This window comes from Chiloscyllium plagiosum, chromosome 22, assembly GCF_004010195.1.
Source record: "Chiloscyllium plagiosum isolate BGI_BamShark_2017 chromosome 22, ASM401019v2, whole genome shotgun sequence".
NCBI classification, from domain to species: domain Eukaryota; kingdom Metazoa; phylum Chordata; class Chondrichthyes; order Orectolobiformes; family Hemiscylliidae; genus Chiloscyllium; species Chiloscyllium plagiosum.
This window is the reverse complement of record NC_057731.1, coordinates 46,505,877-46,518,114: the sequence shown is the minus strand read 5'-3', so window position 1 is coordinate 46,518,114 and position 12,238 is coordinate 46,505,877. Positions and strand designations below refer to the sequence as shown.

Sequence of the window (12,238 nt, the reverse complement as noted above, 5' to 3'; positions counted from 1 at the left end):
TAAGATTTCCTGGTGCCCTACCTCCCCCAGCGAGGCAATCTCACCATCCCTTCCTTCTGCATTGCTGCATTTTCTCCTGGCTGAGTGACTCTCTAAGCCTCGTAGTAGATTGGGGTTAGTCCCTGTGACACAGTGAAGTCAGTGAGAAGCTTCCAACATTCAGATCCTGTCAGCTTTTTTTTACTTTACTTTGCCCTGACCATTGCCAAGTGCTGCAAACTGATGCAGAAACTTCTGATGATGGGCTTATGCCTGAAATGTCAATTCTCCTGCTCCTCAGAAGCTGGCTGATCTGCTGTGCTTTTCCAGCACCACACTCTTCGATAGAAACCTCTTCGGCCCTGTTACTTTGAAACAGAATTCTCTCGTCATGAGTGAGAAATTAATTAAGGAACAAGAGGTGGCCCTTCAGCCCCTCATGCTAGCCCCACCGCCATTCAATGTGATAATGGCTGATTGATGACCTAACTTAATTTACTTAACCTGACCCCCATATTGCTTAATACCTTACAGTTAACAGAAATTTATCAATTGCTGATTTGATTTTTATTAATTCACAAGAAGGCAGTGTGTCTTGACTGAGCCGGTATTTATTGCCAGCCCCTCATTGCCCTTGAGAAGGTGCTGGTGGGCAGCTTCTTGAACTACTACAGTCCATGTATTGTACAAAACAAGCTGTCCGGGTGGAAGTTCCAGGATTTTGACCCAGTGACAGTGAAGGAACAGTGATATATTTCCAAGTCACGATGATGAGTTGTTTGGAGGGGAATTTGCAGGGGGTGGTGTCCCCGTGCTTTAGCTGCCCTTTCTGGATGGAAGTGGTCATGGGTTTGGATTTAAAATGAACAATCAATCCAACATCAGAAACTTGTAAGAAATTGGTGCCTTTTCAATATCTGGCTATTCCAAAGTGCACCGTTTTTGAGTTCCTCCTGTAATATAGGAAATGTGACTGCAAAGTTTGCACATGGCAAGATCCTGCAAGTAGCAACATGATGATGCTCAGGTAAATAAACATTTTAGAGCTGTTGTGTGAGGAATGAATACCCAAGACATTGGTAATGACTCCTCTGCTCTTCTTCAAAATTGTGACAAGGCCACAAAACACAGCTACTAACTATTAGATCAGATACATGAGAAAGATTTGAACAGCAAAGGAGTTGTTTCTGGTCTCCTTAATTTATCTTTTGAGGAATATCACCAAACTAGGGACATTATCTGATCATGTGTTTCATTGCTCTTTGTGAAATCTTGCTATGCACACCTCCTCCGTGACTTAACAGAAATAAAAGCCAAGGGGTATGTGAAACAGGTAGCTGATCTGATGTCAGAATTAGCCACAGTCTTTCTTACTTTATTGATCCTAAACAGTTTTCTGTCTGTTATTTATATGTGGGATAAACTGCCAGAGGAAGTGATGGATGCAGGTACAGTTACAATGTTTAAAAAACATTTATGAATATGAAAGGATGAATAGGAAAGGTTTGGAAGGATGTGGGCCAAATGCAGATAAGTGGGACGAGCTTGGTTTGGGAACATGATCAGCACAGACTCATTGGACCAAAGAGTCTGATTCCATGCTGTATGACTCACTCTGTATCACTCTGATTGTCAATCTCTCTCTCTCTCTCTCTTTCTCTCTTGCCCCTTGCTTTTACTCCCTTTCTTCCCTTCAGACTCAACATTCCCATCTGTGTTCGTGCCTCTGTCTTTTGCTCTCCATCTCACTTTCTATAGCATGGTTTGTATCTCCCTCCCTCAAATGGAAAGCACGCTAATGAACATAACCAGCTGAATGGGGAGCAGGCTGGAGGTGGGATTTTGACTGCAGTCTGACTGTGCTCTGTAACTGCTTATTGATATAAATTAGCTCTGCGACAGACACACGAATATTAAAAGATCCAGACAACAACAGTCAGTGCAATCACCACAGAAAGAAACCAAGAGAGACTGAAGAAGAAAAAGAGAAAGGGAGATATTTAAAATGAAAAGGGGAGACAAAAATAGAAAGAAATAGTAAAATGGAAACATAGAGAAAGACAACAGAGAAAAATAACAGGGCAGAGAAATTGCAAGAAGCTGGGTTCAAACATCATTCATACATAACATACAAAAGGAGAGACAAACTAGGACAGAGAAAGTGATTAAGAGGAAGAGAAAGAAGGGGCAGATATATAGAGAAGGAAAGAGATTTGTATAGTCTGTGTGATAAGAGACAGTAAAAAGAAATGCATTATTATGAAGGGCTGAGACCTCAGATTCTGTAGGCAGTTTGCTCAAACCTCAGGATGATTTCTAGTCTGGCATACCCTTTGCCAACCATTAAATTAAAATATCATTATTCAGTTTTGTTTCAATCTTATTTTCCTTTTTCCTGTGAATTCTCTCTCCATTGAGCTGTGAAACTACTGCTCGCTTCACAGAGCATGCGCTTTCATTTTCCATTAACTCTTTCACAGTGAGTCTTTGTGCATATGAGAGTGAACATGTGCACACACGCTGCATGTCAGTGGTGTGCATGGGTGTCATTTCCCCCACACACCTGCACACCTAACTGAAGAACAGGTCACAGATTGGGTGGGGCAGAATTGAGGGAGCAGGTGTAACTACGCAGGTAGTTGTTCAGACAGACCCAGCACCAGCTGCCCCAGGGAGGTAGGAACTGGAACATGTCGGAAATGTACAGTGGGTCACGCAGTGTCTGTAAGCAGAAAAAAAATACCAACATTGAGGGTCTGGCTCTTCCTGAACATCTGCTCGGACAGAAACTGAGCTGTTCTGAAGCTTCAGGTTACATCCACTGTTTCCAGTACGTGCTATTGATAGTAACCTCCATTTAACATTAGAAAGATAAAAGATGAATTGACCAAATTATAGATCCCAGAAACTTTCTCTATTATTACCCAAGTGTGTTAACTGACAGGAGACAATATATAAGTAGAGTACACAACTGTTAAAATTTACAGTCAGACAATTGAGTATTCAAGAGGGTATTGGACAATTATTTGGCTAGAAATAAATTGCAAGACTATGAGGAAAAAAGCAGGAAATTGGCAGTGGATAATTATGCACATATTAAGAGCTGATACAGACATGATGGGCTGAATGGCCCCTTTGTGCACGTAACAATTCTTTGATTCTGAGATCATTAGCACTGTGAGCTACTTAATTCTTGTCCCTTGGGTGACAATAGCAGCTTTTCGACTCTGGGAATAATTCGCCAACAGCAACGAGGTAAACTACCATTTAACCTGAAAGACTATAAAGTGGGAGGGGTAAGGAAATCGGGCCTAAAGGATTCACTGATGAAGAGGAATCATCTTCTCTGGCTGATGAGTGGTAGTGGGGTGGAGGGATGCTCAGAACTGGTTAGGGGAGTGAGGGTGGGATTGACATTAAACTTAGAGGCAGGCCATTCAAGGGTGATATCAACAAGCACTTCACAAAGAATATCACAGAAATATGGAACTCACCATCCCCAATCCCTCTTCCCAGAAAGCTGCTGAGACTGGGCTTTTTCTCCCTAATAGCCAAGTGAATCTACCTCTAGCACACAGATTGCAGCAGTTCAAGAAAGCAGCTCACCATCATCTTCTCCAGGGCAACTAGGGATGGGCAATAAATGCTTGCCCAGGCATGATTGAATTCAATAAAACTCAGCTGGATCTTTCAAGACTGAGGTGTACGGATTTTTGATGTGTAAGGAGGAGATGGAGCAAAGGTAGACAAAGAGAGTAAAGGTACAGATCAGAAATACAGACCTGCGTTTGGATAGCACCTTTCATGACAACAGTACTTCACAGCCAATTAAGTCCTTTTGTAACATGGAGGAAACAGCAGCCAACTTGTGCCCAGCTGAAGGGTTGAAGAGGTTTCAGCTTTAACACCACCGCGATATAGAGGAAGGGCAAGGTAGGCTCAAAGGGCTGAATGAATGGCCCTGGTGCCCAAGTTATAAGCATTTGTAGTTCTCAGATGGGTGCACCAAATCAGTAACCATGGGGAGTGATGTGTGGCAAGCTGATACCCAAGGAACCCACATGGCATCAGGAAGCAAGCCCCTTCCACACCTGGCCATTGGGAAATGTATGATGCATTTTGGCCACCAGGAACACAACAATGACTCTTCTGTGTCCTCTGGAAATAAGCTGAACAACCTGACATCTTGAATTGTTAAACCTTTCCCTGCTAACACCTGCTTAGTTCCAAAATAAGTCAAGACTGTGCATTGGCACAGCCCCTAAGGGTTAGGAGCAGTGAAATAGAGGGGGAACAGTCTCCTGAAGAAGAGATTCTGAATGCATGCGAAGGCTGAGTATGTGTTTTCTGAGGTAAAAACAATGACTGCAGATGCTGGAAACCAGATTCTGGATTAGTGGTGCTGGAAGAGCACAGCAATTCAGGCAGCATCCGAGGACAGGCAAAATCGACGTTTCGGGCAAAAGCCCTTCATCAGGAATAAAGGCAGAGAGACTGAAGCGTGGAGAGATAAGCTAGAGGAGAGTGGGGGTGGGGAGAGAGTGGCATAGAGTACAATAGGTCAGGGGGGAAGGAGATGAAGGTGATAGGTCAGGGAGGAGAGGGGGGAGTGGATAGGTGGAAAAGGAGCTGGGCAGGTCCGACAAGCCCGGACAAGTCAGGGGATCGTGTTGCCCAAGGTTAGAAACTAGGATGAGGTGGGGGAAGGGGAAATGAGGAAACTCGTGAAATCCACATTGATGCCCTGGGGTTGAAGTGTTCCGAGGCGGAAGATGAGGCGTTCTTCCCCCAGGCGTCTGGTGGTGAGGGAGCGGCGGTGGAGGAGGCCCAGCACCTCCATATCCTCGGCAGAGTGGGAGGGGGAGTTGAAATGTTGAGCCACGGGGCGATTTGGTTGATTGGTGCGGGTGTCCCGGAGATGTCCCCTAAAGCGCCCTGCTAGGAGGCGCCCAGTCTCCCCAATGTAGAGGAGACCGCATCGGGAGCAACGGATACAATAGATGATACTAGTGGATGTGCAGGTAAAACTTTGATACTTTCTATTTTTTTATTTTAAATGGAATCCTTCCATTCTCCTTTTCTTTTGTGATCAGTCAATGACTTGAAATGCCAGATACTGACCCTCCCAGTTTTCCGATCTCCTGCAGTTTCTCAGCCTGTGCTGTTCCCTCCTGCTCTGTCTGTCTCAGCTGCTCACTGCATTTTCAAGGAAACCTCAGTAAGAAACTGATTGTTTAGTTTTAAAGAAAACCACATTGAAAACTGTTCTCTGTTTCTCTTATCAAATCACACGCATTTAACACGACATTGTACTGACTCAACAATCAGTGTGATGATGATCTTATGTTTCTGACCAGTTTAACAGCACCGAGCGAAAAGCTGAAAGAACAATAACAACAATATTGGTAAAGACAGTTTCTCTCCCTGAATGTCTCTAATCTATATTGTTCCCAGTACAGATCTCAGGGCATCAATGTGGATTTCAACAGTTTCCTCATTTCCCCTTCCCCCACCTCATCCTAGTTTCTAACCTCCAGCAACTCGACTTGTCCGGACTTGTCCGACCTGCCCAGCTCCTTTTCCACCTATCCACTCCACCCTCTCTTCCCTGACCTATCACCTTCATCTCCTTCCCCACCTACCTATTGTACTCTATGCTACTCTCTCCCCACCCCCACCGTCCTCTAGCTTATCTCTCCATGCTTCAGGCTCTCTGCCTTTATTCCTGATGAAGGGCTTTTGCCCGAAACGTCGATTCTGCCTGTCCTCGGATGCTGCCTGAATTGCTGTGCTCTTCCAGCACCACTAATCCAGAATGTGTTTTCTGAAACAGGTTTCTGGCTGTGTGACCACTACACCATCTAGTGGCTTCTGAGAGAGACGCAGCAGGAAGGCAAGGACAGGACAGACAACAGTCCAACAAACTAGTGTTGAGGAATACCCTGAGGAATAATGGAAGAGCTTCAAGACACACAAGTCAAGGTTGAGAGGAGAATTAATACAACAAGCACAAGGAGACAGGGGTCATATTTATGAACTGAAGGGGGGATGTATACTGCAAAATGATAATTTAATCTGCGTTTGATCTCCCCAGCACACACCACTCTGAGCAGTGAATATAGGACATTAAACTGAAATGTAGATCAGTTTTTTCTTTTTATTCACAGGGAGGAAATGGGCATTTCTGGCTGACCAGTATCTATTGCACATCCCTCGCTGCCCTTGAGAAGATGGTGCACGGCATTCTTGAACCACGACAGTCCACATGTTGTAGGTAGACCTGCAATGCCCTCAGAAGGAATTTCAGAATTTTAAGCCAGCGACAGTGAAGAAACAATGATATATTTCTATGTCAGGATGGTGAGTGACTTGGAGGCAAACTTGCAGATGGTACTCAAGCAATGTATCTGCTGCCCTGGTCCTTCTAGATGGAAGCAGTCATGGGTTTGGAAGGTGTTGTCCAAGGATCTTTGATGAATTTCTGCAGAGCATTATGTAGACAGCACACACTACTGCAACTGAGTGTTGGTGTTGGAAGGAATAGATGTTCATTGACGTGGTACCAATAAAGCAGGCTACTTTGGCCTGGATGGTCCACCCAGACAAATGGGCAGTATTCCATCATACTCCTGACTTGTGCCATGTAGACGATGGACAGGCTTTCAGGAAGCAGTTGGTGAGTTACTCACTGCTGTATTTCTTGCCTCTTACCTGCTCTTGCAGCCAGTGTGTTTATCTGGCAAGTCCAGTGGAGTTTCTAGTCAATGGTAATCCTTAGGATGTTGATAGTGGGGGATTCAGTGATGGTAACACCATTGAATGTCATAGGGGGGCAGTTAGATTGTCTCTTATTGGAAATAAACATTACCTGGCATTCATGTGGTGTGAATGTTACTTGCCATTGGGGTAACAGGTGAGTAAAGAGAAAATCAGCACAGTATTGGCTCAGACAATCATGATGGTTTTAAAGTCTGTCTGGGTAGAGTCAAGAAACACCAAGACATATAAGACAGTGGTGGGGGTTAGAATACAGTACAGTGGAGACCCATGGAAAGGCATTAAACAGGAGATTAGGGACTCATGCAATAAGTAATTCAACAGTAACCATGGGTGACATTAATTTATATATGGATTGGACAAACCAAAGTAACAATAATAATGTATACATTACAGGAAATTCAATATTTATTTTAAGATCAACGCATGGAGGATCCAACAAAGGAGCATTGGGTATTATAGAGTCATAAAACTGTACAGCATGGAAACAGACCCTTCAGTCCAACCCGTCCATGCCAACCAGATATCCTAAATTAATCCAGTCTCATTTGCCAGCATTTGGTTCATCTCCCTCTAAACCCTTCTTTACCCACCCAGATACCTTCTAAATGCTGTAATTGTGCCAGCCTCCACCACTTCTTCCACAAGCTCATTCCATACATGCACCACCCTCTGCATGAAAACATTGTCCCTTAGGCTCTTTTCATATCTTCCCCCTCTCACCCTAAACCTATGCCCTTTAGTTCTGGACTCCCCTATGAAAAAGACCTTGCCTAAATAGACCCTATCCATGCCCTTCATGATTTTATAAACCTGTATAAGGTCACCCCTCAGCCTTTGACACTCCAGGGAAAACAGCCCCAGCCTATTCAGCCTCTCCCTATAGCTCAAATCTTCCAATCCAAGCAACATGCTTGTAAACCTTTGCTGAACGTTTTCAAGTTTAACAGCATCTTTCCTATAGCAGGAAGACCAGAATTGAACACAATATTCCAAAAGTGGCCTAAGCGATGTCCAGTGCAGTCGCAACATAACATCCCAACTGTAATACTCAATGCACTGACCAATGAAGGCAAGTGTCCCAAATGCCTTCTTCACTACCCTCTACACCTGTGCGTCACTTTCAATCTCCACTCCAAGGTGTCTTTGTTCAGCAACACTCCCCAGGAACCTACCATTGAGTAATGAGAAAAGATTAATTAACAATCTTTTGTTGGTGGGGGGGGGGGGTCCATTGGGACAGAACAACTGTAAATTAAAGGACTGTTCGTTAAGGTGAAGAAGTTAAATCTGAAATCTAAATAAAGGGAATTACATAAGTTGGCAATGATGAATTGGGGAACCTTGCTGGAATAGTTGGCAGTGGATAGGCAATGGTTCAATTTTAAGGAACATATGCACAAATTACAACTATTCATTCCTATCTGATGCAAAACTAAAACAGGAACTGTAATTCAACCATGACTTACAAAATAAATTAGCAATTGTATTAGTTCCAAAGAGGAGAAATAAAATTGTCAAAAAAGTAGCCAGCCTAGGAAGGGAGCAGTTTAGAATTCAGCAAGAGGACAAAAAGATTGATCAAGAGCTGGGCAGCGGGCCTGGGGTGGGAAATAAAGCACAAGAATAAATTTGCAGGGAACTCAATAAACTGACTGTAAAAGCTTATAGAAATCTGCAAAGAGAAGAAGATTAGCAAAGGTATGCCCCTCACCATCAGAAATAGGAGAAATAATAATGGGGAACAAAGAAATGGTAGAAGAATTGAGAACACAAAGGAGCACACAAATAACTTCTCAAAATTTAGGGAATCAAGGGTCTGATGAGAGGGAAGAATGTAAAGAAATCTGTATTCATTTTTAAAAGCACTAGTGAAATTAATGATATTCTTTAAGTAACCTGTTCTACAATGTTATGATACATCTTTGGAGAAGGTGGGTCTTGAACCCAGGCCTCCTAGTCAAAGGAAGCCTTCTGTTATATTCCTTCATTCAAATTCCAATATTACCACTGCACCACAAGAGCCCTTGTCAATTAAAGCCTGACAAATCCCAAGGGTATGATCCTCTGCATCCAAAAATTCCAAAAGGAGCTGCCCTGGAAATATTGGATGCATTGGTGGTCATTTTCCAAAATTCTATAGACTCTGGAACAAAGATTGGAGGGTGGCAAATGTGATCCCTACTATATAAAACGGGAGGTAGAGAAATCACAAAATTACAGATCAGTTAGCCTAACATCACTATGGGAAAATGTTACAGTCTGAGAAAGACATGATAACAGAACAGTTGGAAAGCATTAATGGGATTAGATAGAGTCAGTATGTATTCCTGATGAAGGGCTTTTGCCCGAAACGTCGATTTTACTGCTCCTCGGATGCTGCCTAAACTGCTGTGCTCTTCCAGCACCACTAATCCAGAATCTGGTTTCCAGCATCTGCAGTCATTGCTTTTACCTAGAGTCAGTATGTGTTTATGAAAAGCAAATCACACTTAACTAATGTACTGGATATTTTTAATGAGAATGTAACTAGCACAACACAATGATAAAAAGAGAACCAGTGTATGCGATGTATTTAGATTCAAAGGGACATCTTGATAAGGTCCAACATTATAGGAGGAGAAAGTGAGGACTGCAGATGCTGGAGATCAGAGCTGAAAATGTGTTGCTAGAAAAACGCACCAGGTCAGGCAGCATCCAAGGAACAGGAGAATCGATGTTTCGGGCATTATAGGACACAGGATTGGGGTTAACATAACAGCATGGATTGACAATTAGAGGACAGATTGGAAACGAAGTGGGAACAGATGGGTGTTTTTCTGGGTGGCATGTGGTGACTCGTGCTTTATTGCAGGGATTAGTGCTTAGACCCCAGCTAATGACAATGGATATAAATAACCCGGATGAGGGAACCAAATGCAATATTTCCAAGTTTGCTGATGACAGAGAGAGAGAGAGAAAGAGAGAGAGAGATGAAATGCAGGACCTGTAGGATTGCAATCTTGGGATTACTTCCTGTACCTGAGGTTAGGAATAGGAAGATGGTGTAAATACAGAGATGGTGTAGGAGGGAGGGCTTCAGGTATGAGGGTGATTGGGATGTCTTCTAGGGCAGGTGGGAGCTGTACAGGGAGCACGGATTGCACTTTAACTGGTGGGGCCCCAATATCCTGGCAGGAAGGCTTGGTAGTGCCACTTAGGATGATTTAACTAGTGTGGCAAGGAGGTGAGAGCCAGAGTAGTAGGTCAGCAAGTAAAATGAGCGAAGAGGATTCAGAGACTAAGGCCAGTAAGACTAAGAGAAACAAACAGAGGAGGCTTACTGAACACGGCAGGACTGAGATGTATTTGTCTTAAAGCAAGTATGACAGATAAGGAATTTAGAGCTTGGATTAATACATATAACTATGATGTCATAGCTATTAGAGACTTGGTTGAGAGGGGGGAGCAAGACTGGCAGTTTAACACTCTGGGATTTAAAATGTTTGAGATGAGTTAGAGGGATGTGAAAGAGATGGAGAATTGCATTACAAATAGGGGAGAGTATCGCAGCTGTAAGTAGGAAGGACACCTTGAAGGGCTCATCCAGCGAGGCTGAAAGGGTGGAGCTCAGGAATAGGAAGGCTGCAAACACTTTGATGGGATTGTAATACAGGCCTCCCAACAGCCAGCAGGAGATAGCACAGATTATGGAAAAACGTAGAAACAGCAGGGTTATTATGTTGGGTGATTTTAACTTTCCCTATATTGACTGGGACTTGCTTAGTGGCAGGGAGGAATTAGTTAGGTGTGTCCAGGACATTTATTTTGAAACAATATGTAAATAGTCCAAAGGTAGGGGCCATACAAGAGCTGGTATTGGTAAATGAGTGCAGCCAGGTGATAGAAGCATTTGTGGAACAGTGATCATAACTCTAAGTTACTTATGGATAACACTAAGAGTAGTCCTCGAGTAAAACTGGGGGAAAGCTAACTGCCACAATACTAGGCAGGGACTGCGGAATGGAGACTTGGAGTGGCTGTTCAAGGATAAATCCACATCTGGCACGTGGGAATCTTTTAAAGACATTTGATTAGAGTTCAGGACCAGCATTTTCCTTTAAAATTCGTGAACTTTGGATGACAACAGAAATTGATAGCTTAGTCAAAAAGAAAAAGGAGGCATTTGCAGAGTTTAGAAAACTGAAGAAAGACAGAGCCCATGAAGAATACAAAGATAGCAAGAAAGAACTCAATAAGGAATTGGGGGTGCAAAAAGAGGCCATGAAATGTCATTGGCAAACAGGATTAAGGCAATTTCCAAGATATTTTACACATAAGGAGCAAGAGGGTAGCTAGGGGAAGGGTAAGCCCACTCAAGGACAAAGGATGGAATTTATGTGAGCTGGAGGAAGTGAGTGAGGTCATTAATGAATATTTTACATTGATATTCACAAAGGAGATGGTAAGTCTCAGGAGGGTCATATTGATATGCTAGGGCATGTCAATATAAAAAAAGGTGATGCTGCGTGTTTGAAAAGCATTAAGGTAGACTATCCCGCAGGATCTGATGTGACCCTGAGGGAGGCAGGTGAGGAAATTGCTGGGGCCTTGTATGAAATCTTTGTATCCTCTTTAGTCACAGGAGAGGTCCCAGAGAACAGAAGAAAAGCCAACATTGCTCCTTCATTTAAGAAAGGCATCAGGGATAATCCAGGAAATTACAGGCCAGTGAGTCTTGTCTTGGTGGTAGGGGAAATTATTGGAGACGATTCTTATGGATAGGATTGACTTACCTTTGGAAAAAATGTGAACGTATTAGCAATAGACTTTGTGCATGAAAAGTCATATCGCACAAAGTTGAGTTTTTTGAGAAGGTGACAAAGATGATTGATGACGACAGAGCAGTAGATGTCTGTACAGACTTTAACAAGGTGCCTCATGGCAGGCTGATACGAAAGGCAAAGTCACATGGGATCCATGGTGCGCTGTTAAATTGGATACAGAACTGGCTTAGTCATAGAAGACAGATTAGCGTCAGAACGGTATTTTTCAGACTGGAGATCTGTGACCAGTGGTGTTCCACAGGGATCTTTGCTGGGACCCCTATTGGTTGAAATATAAATAAATGATTTGAAGGAGAATGTAGGTGGCCTGATTAGTAAGTTTGCAGATGACACAAAGATTGGGGAATCTGCAAATAGTGAGGAAAATTGCCAGAAGATACAGCAGGATAAAGATAGCCTGAAGACTTGTGTGGAAAAAGGGCAGAAGGAGTTTAATCCAGACAAATACAATGTGATGCATTTTGGGAGATCGGGTGTAGGAGGGAGGTATACAGTAAATGGTAGAAATCTTCTAGGAGAAAGTGAGGACTGCAGATGCTGGAGATCAGAGCTGAAAATGTGTTGCTGGAAAAGTGCAGCAGGTCAGGCAGCATCCAAGGAGCAGGAGAATCGATGTTTTGGGCATGAGCCCTTCTTCAGGAATGAGGAGGGTGTGC

At 43.3% G+C, this 12,238-nt stretch overlaps 1 protein-coding gene across 1 annotated transcript in view; it reads right to left on the bottom strand.

Moving 5' to 3' along the window:
• LOC122561411 (slit homolog 1 protein-like) overlaps positions 1-203 on the bottom strand; it is a 201,017-nt gene extending 200,814 nt beyond the window's left edge. Inside the window, exon 1 of the mRNA XM_043713173.1 lies at positions 190-203. Within this exon, the coding sequence (XP_043569108.1) occupies positions 190-203 (14 nt within the window). The remainder of the gene's footprint in view (positions 1-189) is intronic.
• Positions 204-12,238: the final 12,035 nt, after the last annotated feature.